General features: G+C 35.2%; 2 protein-coding genes across 2 annotated transcripts in view; one reads left to right on the forward strand and one right to left on the reverse strand.

Moving 5' to 3' along the window:
• The window catches only part of LOC132092386 (lysophospholipid acyltransferase 2-like), a 30,369-nt gene extending 25,910 nt beyond the window's left edge, over positions 1–4,459 (reverse strand). Inside the window, exon 1 of the mRNA XM_059498609.1 lies at positions 4,169–4,459. Coding sequence (XP_059354592.1) covers positions 4,169–4,252 — 84 coding nt within the window. The 5' untranslated portion in view covers positions 4,253–4,459. The remainder of the gene's footprint in view (positions 1–4,168) is intronic.
• A 2,282-nt stretch (positions 4,460–6,741) lies between these two features.
• LOC132092387 (transcription factor E2F6-like) lies at positions 6,742–12,015 on the forward strand. Its single transcript, XM_059498610.1, has 8 exons — positions 6,742–7,210; positions 8,566–8,681; positions 8,770–8,831; positions 8,957–9,158; positions 9,293–9,436; positions 9,522–9,636; positions 10,178–10,352; positions 11,680–12,015. The coding sequence occupies exons 1-8, from the start codon at positions 6,893–6,895 to the stop codon at positions 11,715–11,717; spliced, it is 1,170 nt and encodes a 389-aa protein (XP_059354593.1). The 5' UTR covers positions 6,742–6,892; the 3' UTR covers positions 11,718–12,015.
• The last annotated feature ends 932 nt before the right edge of the window (positions 12,016–12,947 follow it).

The raw sequence follows: 12,947 nt of genomic DNA on the forward strand, positions 1-12,947 counted from the left end.
TTACTGGAGTACAATGTCTGGCAGAGACAGAGCAATGCTAGCAGAGTACTGCTCACATTACAGTCTGTTCTCTTTAGAGTTACTCTCCATCAACAGGACACCTTAGAGGAGTTACCTTTTCTATGAAACCTGCATCTAAAGTGTGTGTGTATAGAACATGCACTACCATTTAAAAGATTGGGGTCAGGATGATTTTTCTTCAAAGAAATTAATCCTTCTATTCAGCAACACTGAATTGAATTGATCAAAATAAATTGATCAAAAGTGACGGAAAATATATTTGAAATGTTACAAAATGTTCTATTTCAAAGCGCTTTTCCTGAATTTTCTGAAAATGTTTCCACAAAACATTTCAACATTGATGATTTATATTTCATGAGCACAAAGTCAGAATATTAGAATGATTTCTGAAGTACTGGCTGCATAAATTCAGCTTTGCAATCACAGAGATATATAAAATATATTAAAACAGTTATTTTAAACTGTAGTAACACTTCACAAATGTTATTGTTTTATCGTATGAATCAAACAAATGCAGCCTTGATAAGCATAAGAGACATCTTTTCAAAAACATTTTAAAAAATCCCACTGACCCAAAACTTTTGAACGATAAGGTTTGCCTTTTGTTTGCGATAAAAATATATGCACAGATGGCTCCATCTAGAGCTGGACGATTATGGCCTAAAATCAAAACCTCGATTAATTGAACATTTCACCTCGATTACGATTAATAAAAGAAACAATTATTTTGTTTCTGTTTTTTTTTTGCCCTCATAGTTCACTGACAAGGTTTGTACTGTAAATATGATTGACTATCAGCAGTTATTTTATCTATGTTCGTAACATTTCTTACTAGGGTTGAGTATCGTTTGAATTTTATCGATTCCGATTCTTATCGATTCGTCGTTTCGATTCCAATAAGATAAAAAATCCAATGTAAAAAAATGAAGTCAAAATTTTTACAAAGCATTCTGTTGCAGCTGCATAACATGAGCAAAAATCAGCAGCCTACAAAACACTGCAAGAGGAATTTTGCCTGCGATTAAAAAAAATAACACAGCAAAAACAACTAAATTAGTATAAATTTCAAATATTAAAGTGTTAAAGACAAGTAAACAGTCAGCAATAAGCTAGGAACAAGCAAATCAATTAGCAATATCATAAATAAATACAACTAAACTAAATTTCAGGTACAGAAACTGTAATTAAAAGTTTAAAAACACTACATAGTTTTCTTTTTATAAATAAAATAAAGATTAATCAAGTAAAGTTATTAAATATATTCAGTCAAGATCAGTGAATGATTTTCTTTTGTTCTTTGATTAACATTAATGACAGGCAGCACGTTTATTAGGCTGTTGTCTCTTTAAGCAAAAATACTGCACATGTGTGTTTTCTTTCTCATCTGTTTATGTTCACGTAAGACAAAAATGGCTGCGTTTATGATGATATACTTATGTAGTTTTCTGTATCGTAGTTTCAAGTCGGAACAACCTTTTCTACAGTTAAAATACACAGAACAGTCCGAGAACGGACACAAACCGGGAACCCGCAGCGCGACCGCCGACTGCTGATCTCGGTGCACGCGCTTGTGCTTCATGTGCGCTGCACACAAACATGCTATAATAAGTTTTGAGATTCTAAGCTACTTTAGTGATAAATCACAAGAAAGCGCTGACAACTAGTTTCTGTGTTCCTCTGTGCACGCGATCTTCACAGCTACTGTTTATGAGTGTTCGTGCCACAATGCAGCTGTGCGAACATGGTCGATATAATAATACACATCCGATCATCTAATCGCTTGAATGTCCAAACCATAAAACAAATACAACTGACAAATTTTAGTGAAGGCTCACCGCTCACGCGCCATCACTATGTGTTGAACCGGCGTTCACCTCCATGTTTTGCTTTTATGCCACTAACTGGACGCGGTCCTGTGGCTACAGACGCGCTAGTATGCTTTTAAGGGGGAAGTGTTAACAGGATTAAAAAAACGAAATAACTGACATGGGAAAATTACGGCAGTTAGAGGTTATGAATTTCGGTTTTGATTACTTTTTGAATAATCGTCCAGCCCTAGCTCCATCTCTTCAAATGTCTTTACCAAACTCCTCTCTGCGCTAAATCAATACAGAACCTTGCATACAGAAATCAAATATGTAACGTAATATTTCACTACTCTTGCCCATTTTGGTATTTAGTTTCATGGTTCCACAAAATCAGTGTCTGGACAATCCACATAATTACCACTTTCAAAATGTTAAAAGAAATTTTTACAAAGTTAGATATTGGATAAAACTATGGCCTGTGTCCATACTAAAATAAAATCTTGTCAATCATTAGATCTGAGTTAAAGGTTAAAGGGTTAGCTCACCCAAATATTAAAATTATGTCATTAATAACTCACCCTCATGTCGTTCCAAACCAGTGAGACCTGCGTTCATCTTCGGGACACAGTTTAAGATATTTTAGATTTAGTCCGAGAGCTCTCAGTCCCTTCATTGAAACTGTGTGTACGTCGTTTTTGCTATTTTTGGACCAAAATGTATTTTCGATGCTTCAAAAAATTCTAACTGACCCTCTGATGTCACATGGACTACTTTGATGATGTTTTTCTTACCTTTCTGGACATGGACAGTATACCTTACACACAGCTTCAATGGAGGGACAGAAAGCTCTCGGACTTAATCTAAAATATCTTAAACTGCGTTCTGAAGATAAACGGAGGTCTTACTGGTTTGGAACGACATGAGGGTAAGTTATTAATGACATAATTTTCATATTTGGGTGAACTAACCCTTTAAGTTTAAAATGCTTTTAAGAAAAAGCCCTTATTAACATCTATCAATTACCACGGTCAAATATTTCACTGAGAAAGGCAATCAGAACAAGCAGCATCTATCTTCATAATATGACGTACACTACATGAGCCTCTGTCCCTGAACTTATGTCATGGTTTTTGATTACTTTGGCATCTCACTTAAAACACAGCTATTCAATACAGTAGTTATTTACAAATCAATACTGGTAGACTTACCATTTCAGATGTAAGTTATTGCGATGTGGGCCTAATATATATATATATATATATATATATATATATATACACACATGTATATATATATATATATATATATATACACACATGTATATATATATATATATATATATATATATATATATATATATATATACACATGTATATATATATATATATATATATATACACACATGTATATATATATATATATATATATATATATATATATATATATATACACATGTATATATATATATATACATACATGTATATATATATATATATATATATAATAACAAATCTTTAATTCACCTGAAATGTTTTGATATGACATTTATCAATGCAGAGAAAATCTAACACTTTAAGGGTCCTGTGAAAATTGCTTCAGTTTTTCCTGGGTGAAAAGGACACCATTTCATTGACCATGCAATTTCACTTAAGTTGTTTTATTTTAGTTTGCCTTGTCTTATATTAGAGAACACAGACTCAAAACAAGACAATTACCCAAGGTGCCATTTTCTCTGATACACAAAGTGCCATAGCTGTGTCTCCAAAACTAGTGAGCTGCCTTTCTAGACATGATCATCCCAAAATGCTGTCTACATAGACAGCTCACTAGTCTATGCATAGCATCCCATATATAAACATTATTATGTGCAATATATGCGTTAACGTTGAGCAAACAGAAATGACAACCATAAAAAAAATACACCTTGGGGACCACGACATCGTGACGTTTCCAAAAAGTGCCTGACACTGACTACTGTTTTTCTCCCTTGTATTATGTGATCTATGCCTGCATTAATCTATGTTTAATATGAAGTAAATTCGCTATTGTCCACATTTGCAAATCCTCGAGCAGTTCGCCATCAATTTCATCACGCAAATGACACATTTCACGATCACACAATCAACTCCATCCGACCGAAATATGCGATTTGCTCAGGCAGACGTCATGAATATCGGAAGGAGACATAAAAAATCCAACGTTTTCATCGTCCTAACTAAATGCTTTTGTGCACAGCCTGTAGAGGATTTGTAGAAGGACCTGCATGCCAACGAAAGCTGCGATGAGGGTTTTTTTGCCTCCAGTACTCATTTCACAAAAGACAAATAACAGAAATGTACCTGATCTAACGGAAGGTTGGTTATCTCGCTTATTGGCTGTAGTAAGTCGGATCCGGTGCAGGCTGATATCGTCTCAGTAGCCATGTTTCGCTATTGGATCAGTTCTGTGCTGTTCTCTACCACAGTGGCAGCCCAGTTCGCCCGGATTCAATCCCACATACATCCACATCCACCTCTGGAGAGACTGTTGCTGCTTGCTGCTGTCCGCTGCTGGTAAAAAAACGGCAGTACAACACCCCACAGATCGCCAAAATGGATTTACGAATCCTACTACAGTGAAGGCTTGGCTCATGAATATTAATTACGTAACATGACGTTTGGTCGAACTGATTGGCTGAAAGGCTGGACGTTGGCAGGACGTTGGTCACTGTGCCAGGCTTCACTTTTATGGGACTCATTTCCGCAAAACTTTCGTCAATTTCCTTCAAATTAACGTCTTTGTTTACGTCTTTTGCTCCGTCACATCTGAATTGTCTTAACAATAGAAAAACAGCATATAAAAGCTGTTACTGAGTATTATGCATTACAGTATTATTTATTTTTTTATAATTACATTAATATTTACGTTTACAATGCAACCAAATTTATTTATCTATTTAGGCTTAAAGTTTTTTGTAATGTTTTGATTAATGAATTGCTATTTATAAAAATAAAAAAATTGCTTCGTACGTGTTTATATAATCAAGTCGTAGCCATAGACTGTATAAAAACAGGTCGTAACACTATCTAGCGCTTGTAATTTGCAACATTTCTACTATTTCGTTAGAACTGCGAACAGTTTAACGAGTCGGTAAATCGCTAGTACACGCTTATATTACATATTTATACATCTACGACAAAAACAATGTTTTTTTTTTGTTTTTGTTTTTTACAAAATAAACCTTGTATGAAAATACCATATGAAAAGTTAATGCAGGATTTTAAATGTTTTACAAGATATTAGGGCACAATTTTTTTTTTTTGCACAAATTTTTTTTTGACAGTTCTCAAAAAATGTTTAAACCCTCAAATGATCATAATTTCCTGTTTACACTTCTGGTTTTTGGGGTCCAACATTTTAGAGTTATTGTAAAAAAAAAAAACACACACATTTTTACTCATTCAAACAATATATATATATATATATATATATATATATATATATATATTTTTTTTTTTTTTTTTACTTCTCATCTATTCATCAAAGCTGAATGAATAAGCTGTTTTAATGTGTTTTGCACTAGAATAATTATATCTGCGCTGTTTGTTTACTTCACTGGTTTGCACTCTGTCTGCCTTGTGCTGCTTTACTTATATTTTTTTCCATTAACTTATTTGTAGTTGTATTTTATATTTATCTGTATTTTATGCTCTAATGTTAGTGTTATCTGTATGCACCAAGGGTCTGGGAGTAACGCAGTTTAAATTCTCTGTGTGCATGTGCTGTACATGTGGAAGAATTGACAATAAAGCAGACTTGACTTAAAGCTGTGTTTTGGGAGATAATGGAGTACTTTTGTACCTATTTACCACAAAATTCCTATACTTCACCATTTGCTCGCATGTGAAATATCACAGTTTTATGAAAAAAAAGATCTAAATTTTATTTAAAAAAAAGTTGATTCTGGATATTGATCTAGGTATTAGGTGTATAATTCTGCCATCTGTTGGTTAGGGAATAACTTACAGAAATTAGAGTTTTTGAAAAGAAAAGTGTAATGACCAAATATATCCAGCAGAGGCCCATAGAGAGCCATTAATTTTTCTGGAAGTGGTCAACTGCTCCTCTCACAACTTTTCTGATATATTTTTTGTAAATATATATAGAAACATTATTTAAAAAAATCTCAAAGGTTAGAATTTGTTTTTGTTGTTTGATGTATTTTGAAGATCCCGCTTTTGTAATAATGCCGCATAAATTAGCTGAAATGCCACACAAGTTGTGACTAAAACTTGATTGCACGCGCATATTTTTTCAGTCTAAATGTAAATTAAACCAATTTATTTGACTGAAATGTAAATTAAATTTAAAATTCATTTTTACCTATCATGTGTTCCCGGGGAATCGAACCCCCGACCTTGCGCTTGATAGCGCAATGTTCTACCAATTGAGTTACAGGAACACGTGTAAATAAATCTAACACCAAAAAAAAAAAACACACACACATATGAATGGTGTGTGTGTGTGTGTGTGTGTGTGTGTGTGAGAGAGAGAGAGAGAGAGAGAGAGAGAGAGAGAGAGAGAGAGAGAGCAAGAGAGAGAGATAGAGACCTACCAAATCACTAAACACAATGATTTCCATAATGAGAAGTAACGTGATGTGTAAAGTTGTGTAGTTGTTGGGAACATAGATATGTGTTATGTATGTTATACATATTTATGGTTGTAAAGCATCGCAGCTGGCTTGTAGCAATATATTTTTTAAAACCTTGTAAAAATGTTACAATATAAGAACGCATAATTGGTAACCTCAGTTTACTAATACTGTAACCTATTCGTAATTTATTGCCATGTGGCTTTGAGAGACATTAAGCATACAATAAGTCACTTCTCCATTCCACTAGAAGTCACTAGGTGCGCTTATTCGACAGAGAGAACGTGAAGCAGAAAATCAAACCATTTGATTGGTCAGACGTGATCACCTGACATCGTGTTTTGCGTTTCCCCCCGTGTTGTTTGTAACTTTGTATTTGCACGCTGATCTGATTGAATGTAGAGATATAATCTAACTGAGTGTTGCGACGATGGCGAAGTGTGTGGTCCAAGGATGCATAAACCACAGTGATCTCAGACCTGGCGAGCGATCGAGCCGTCAGCACAAGAGGTTTTTCAGGTTCCCCAAAGACAAGGCCCGAGTGAAAGTGTGGCTGGCTGCTTTACGAGAGACTGAGCGCGAGATCACAGATCAGCATCAGATATGCGAGGATCATTTCTTGAGCCATCACATCACGCCGAGCGGCATCAGCCCGGACGCCATCCCTATTATGCCTCCATCAGAGGGACTGGTCTCCGGCTGGAGCTCGTGTGAGGACCAGGACGAACTCTCGGACCCAGTCGAGGAGGTGGGAAGGGTGCAATGCAATATACTCCGACAACCAACTCTCTATACATCAGGAAGTCATTCAGTTTTTTTTTAAATAGGTAACGCTAGTTTTATATAAGAGCTTTTAACTCATTTAATTTAGATTAGATTAGATATGTATAAAATGTTCAAGCAAAAACTGTGGCAAAATTATCATTCAAAATGCTATTTTTCTTAATTGCATTAACACGCACAGACAAGACACTTATGATTGCATTTTCATTCAATGTCCCGCAATGAATGTAGCAAAATTCAATGTGCACATTGAAAATGCATTCCGAGCCGATCACGTGTCCGCCCCCTCCCGACATGTCAATCACTGCGTGAACAAGGCGGGGCTTGAGAAGGTCAAGAGACTCAAATCTCAATTAGAGGATTCAAGTGAGAGAACATGGACAAGACAGTTGGTCCATGTACGTTTTGATCATTTCAGTTTATGGCTTCAATATTTCATTCGCACTTGTGGGCGGAGCTGAATCGCTGCTTTCATCTGATTGGTCGAATCGCTCCACCTTCAGCTCGGTCTTTTCATTCTTTCAGGCAGAATAAGAGTCAGTGCGAGTGAAGCACTGTAATGTCTGAAACTACCACTCACTGTTAATTAGCATAATATTTGAATCAGATGTAGCTGGGCACATAATTTGTGCTGCTGAGACCTGCAAATTATTTCTAGGTTGTACAGTCGTGGCCAAAAGTTTTGAGAATTACATGAATTTTGCTACATTCATTGCGGGACATTGAATGAAAATGCAATCGTAAGTGTCTTGACTGTGAGTGTTAATGCAATTAAGAAAAATAGCATTTGAATGATAATTTTGCCACAGTTTTTGCTTGAACATGTTATAGATATCTAATCATTTCTGTAATACATTTTCATTTTCATTTTGCAACTTATAAAGCTTTAAAATTAGTATTTATTTTACATATTAAAACTAGTGTGTGAACTGGCAAATTAAAATTATGTAATTTGATTTTCATTTTCATTTTGCACCATACGTTGCACAAATGTATTGGAAAATGTAAATGTAAATACAGAAATGCATTGCCATTTTACATATTGCATTGTCCCCTTGCATATTACATTCCAAATTGAATATTGCTACCCATTTGCTTCCATACACAACAGCCTGATTTGAGAAAGGGGATTTTAAAATAGGGATTTAAAAAATAACACCGGGTGAATTTTTATCATTATAGGATGGATGTTTACACACACTTCCAAGTTCCGACACACATTTATGTTCAAACAACAACAAAAGTGAATTTTGCATCAAGGACCCCTTTAAATAAGTTGGGTAATATCAAGTGTTATTAACCTTATTTTTGCCTTGAAAGGGTGGAGTTGCTGCAGAAGATGATCTTTATGAAGTAGAGTTTGAAAATTATGAGGAAGAAGATGAAGACCACAGTCTTGCAGATAATGGTCCATATAGACAGTTTTACAGTGAAAGGTAGCACTACATTAAATAACTGCTTCAAAAATTGCTGAAACAATATAGATTTTTTTGTCCATTCATTATATAATGTGCTTTCTTTTAGTTTAATTAACAATCCCAACATTAACAATGTGAATCAAGCAATGGGGGCATCCTCCAAATTAGGTAGGAGATGTTTTCATTCATTTTTAATACATTAATGTTTTCTATTGCTGCACATAATTTGAATTTACTTTGACCAAAGTAAAAAAAAAAAAAACTTCCTTGAATACTCCCAATTTTCATTCCAGCCCAGCATCGCTCTGACGTTGCTCTTGGACAACTGACCAAACGCTTCATGCAGCTGCTTCACACAGCACCGAATGGAGTCCTTGACCTCAATGAGGTTACTCGAAAACTGGGCACACGGAAGAGACGGGTGTATGACATCACCAACGTCCTAACCGGCATCCAGATAATCAAAAAGACGTCCAAAAACAAGATCCAGTGGATGTAAGTTTAAACCGAACGTTTCTTCCACAGTTCCACTACAAGAATTTGTAGTTAGTAAAAATGAAAAAAGTGGAATTTTAGTTGGAAGTCATCAGTATGCAATTTACACAGTGATTCTTCTGTGTATGTTCAAGGAATCCAGCATCAGTGAATCAGTGGAGTGCCAAGACGAAAGCTGACCTGCTTCATCTGAAGTCAACAGAGGAGGCCCTTGACTTGCTCATCAAAGACTGCGCCCAACAGCTTTTTGCCCTGACCGACCTCAAAGACAATGCTGAATATCCTCTCATATTTCCGTGATAATATGTCTTACAAATGTTATAGTAGTTCTTTCAGCTGTTATAGTCTTAACTGCAATTGTACCTCAGCTTATGTGACATATGAGGACATCTGTCAGATCGGCGTTTTCAAGGACCAGACTATAATAGCCATCAGGGCCCCTGAAGAGACAAAGCTAGAGGTGCCTACTCCAACTGAAGTAAGTGTGAGAGATGGTCTGAAAGGCTTTGAGCCTTAGGAGTCATTTTAAAATGAAGTTTTTAAGGGCTGGGTGCTATAGCTATAATATATATATATATATATATATATATATATATATATATATGATAAAAACATCAGAGTGATACACATGTAATCCACATGACTCCAGTCCATCAAATGAATTTCCTTTGAAGTAAAAAGCTGCATGTTTGTAATAAAATCTTTGAGACACTTGTGACTTCAAATCGTTGCTTCCAGATGAAATACAATTCCTCTATCCATAACATTGATTTCTCCAGTGGAAAAAATTGTCCAGTCTAATATGCACAGATAAAGCACTGTTTCTAAGTGAAAAAAGCCCCAAACCGTTCTAAACAAATATGTTGGTGGATTTTGATGTGAGGGGACAACAAGAAAAGGAATTTTTAAGTTCCTTTTGCTATTCTCGCACACCCCTAATTTGAATCATGACTTTAGAACACTCATCTGATAGCAGGAAGTAATATGTGTTATGAACTTATGCTTACGTCCTGCTCTAGGAATCTATCCAGATCCACTTGAAGGGCTGCCGGGGGCCCATCCATATACTCACCTGTGAGACTGAGGACCCAAGTGAAGCTGTGGATCCAACTAACACAGAATCCAAACTTGTCAAACCAGCCTGCTTTCTAACGCTAGAGGAGAGCCGGATACACACACAACCACTTCTGTCAGGTTAGCCATATAGCCTTGTTTTGATCACTTACAATAACATTCAAAAGTTTGGGGTCTGTAAGATTTTTATTTTTTAAGAAATTAGTACATTCAAAAGCAAAACTTAATTTGCTACCATAAAGCGGCTCTCCACTGCGTGGAAAACACCTCCTTTAATACATTCATTAAGAAAGAAGGCGGTAAATTGCTCGAAAGTGACAGTGAAGATATTTGTTTATATATATATATATATATATATATATATATATATATATATATATATATATATTTAAAATGCTGTTCTTGTGGATTGTCGATTCATCAAAGAATCCTGAAATGTTTCTTGAGCCCCAATCAGCATATTAGAATGATTTCTGAAGGATAATGTGACACTGAAAACTGGGGTAATGGCTGCTGAAGTACAGCTTTGCCATCACAGGAATATACACTTAATATTTTAAAATAGAATAAAAAAAAATGTAATTTCACAATAATACTGTTTTTACTTTTGAAAACAATACAGCATTGGTGAGCAAAAGAGACTTTTAAAAACATTAAAAGATCTTACCGACACCAGACATTTGAAAGGTATTAGCTGTTAAAGAACAAAATCTGTCCAGTCAACAACTATCATTATATAGCACAATATTTTCAGCAGTGCATTGTTAAAGCTCAAGTGTTTGTGGATTGTTATTTAGCCAAGGTCAGTGTTTGAGACCTGTATTATGCAGTGCACTCTGCATGGACCCAGCCTACGTTATCTTTCTATCATACAACATGTATATGTGTCAGATTCAACAATCATTCATTTTTAAAGTATACATCTAAGCACTGTTATAAATATACACAATATCTCATTGTAGTAAAGGCATCCAGAAAGTTTAAATTTCAACGGCGGGCAGACAGTAGTGCGGCTGAACATTGTTGTGTCCCAATGTGTTCGGCTTCCTCAAAGTTCAACTCTGTGCTGAGCTTTCACACTTTCCCCGCGGATGAAGAAATGCGCAAAAAGTGGAAATGCAGCATTCAACGCAAGGATTTAATCATCACTTCCCATATGAGAGTCTGCAGTCGTCATTTCAAGAGTGAAGATGTGAAAGAGCCATTGACTCCTACAGGACGCCGCATGCTGAAGAAAGGGGCTGTACCCACCTTATTCCAGTGGAACAACTACTCTGCTCAAGCACCACTGCAGAGGAGAAAGGGTTCCACTCCAGTGGACGAAGCTCCTGCACCTGTGGATTATGATTATTGTTCAGTTCCTGAACTTGCAGCAGTTGATATTGCATTGGATAGGGCTGCAGAATGATTGACTGAAACCTTTTTTTTTTCATATTTGTTTTTACAGATGTTTCAAATACTGTAGCAGCTGTACAGAGCACATAAGGACCTAAAAGAAGAGGCTTTGCTCTTTAAGAATGACTACCCCCATCTTAACAGACTTTGTTAGCCTTTTTGGAGAGACCACTGTGCATATATTCACTCAAGATTTTTGATTTGTAAATATATGGATGAGTATTTTGAACAGGTTAAAGTATTTTTTTCTGTAAGTATTATGAGGAAACTTGAAGGTTGTCTTTTGAATCTGGTGATTTTTTTTTTCTTCTTCTTGGAGCATCTGACAGTGCTGTTAATTAATAAAATCTGTGGTGGTCAAAGATGAACCACTCAACCTTTGTTTTAATATGACAAGATGTCCAGCTTTATGGGGAAGTGGTTTGTAAATGTATGCTACGGTTCGGAAGTTTGGGGTCTGAGAATTTTTATTTTTTTAGGAAATTTATATTTTTATTCAGCAAGGACACATTAAATTGATCAAAAGTGAGAGTAAAGACATCAACAGTGGTCAAAATTCAAATAAATGCTGTTCTTTTTAACCTTCGATTTAAAGAATCCTGAGAAAGAAAAAAAATCATGTTTCCATTTAAAGCACAGCTGTTTTCAACATAATAAACAGAAATGTTTCTTGAGCGCCAAATCACCATATTAGAATAATTTCTGAAGGATCATGTGACACTGAAGACTGGGGTAATGCAGTCACAGGAATAAATTGCATTTGAAAATATATTATTATTTTAAAATAGTTATTTTAAATTATAATAATATTTAACAGTACTGCTGTGTGCAGTTTTGTGGAAAATAATTTCTTTCAGTAATATGAAGAAAGTATCACCCCAAACTTTTCAACTGTAGTGTAACTAACTATACATTACTATGAACTGTTGATCCACTTCTCTGAGAGATATATATATATATATATATATATATATTGTAAAAATATATCTAGTGCTGAAAATAAAACCAATCCATAAAATGTACAGAGTAAAATGTTTAATGGCTTGTTCAGTAACAGAACTTGGAGGACATGCTTGTATGCAAACTACATGTCACTTAACTGCACTTGTTAAATAAGAGTTGCTCTGCAACTGCTATCGATAAAAAGCTCTATAAAGATGAGAGTAAGGATGCAACAATATTACGGTTTATAAAAAATGGTCCCCATATAAAGCATAGAACTCATCACAGTTCATACATCATTTCTGCTTTAAAGTAGGAGGTAATTGCACTTGGAATTATTGATAAAGTGAGCCGTTTCCTGAGGTCTTATGTCTGTGA

This window comes from Carassius carassius, chromosome 18 (assembly GCF_963082965.1).
Source record: "Carassius carassius chromosome 18, fCarCar2.1, whole genome shotgun sequence".
NCBI classification, from domain to species: Eukaryota; Metazoa; Chordata; class Actinopteri; order Cypriniformes; family Cyprinidae; genus Carassius; species Carassius carassius.

Excerpts from the sequence above, each read along its gene's own strand:
- LOC132092387 (XM_059498610.1), top strand. The coding sequence starts at position 6,893 with ATGGCGAAGTGTGTGGTCCAAGGATGCATAAACCACAGTGATCTCAGA. Across the intron at positions 8,682-8,769 it reads AGACAGTTTTACAGTGAAAG|TTTAATTAACAATCCCAACA; the intron begins GTAGCACTACAT and ends GCTTTCTTTTAG. Across the intron at positions 9,437-9,521 it reads GACCTCAAAGACAATGCTGA|CTCAGCTTATGTGACATATG; the intron begins ATATCCTCTCAT and ends CTGCAATTGTAC.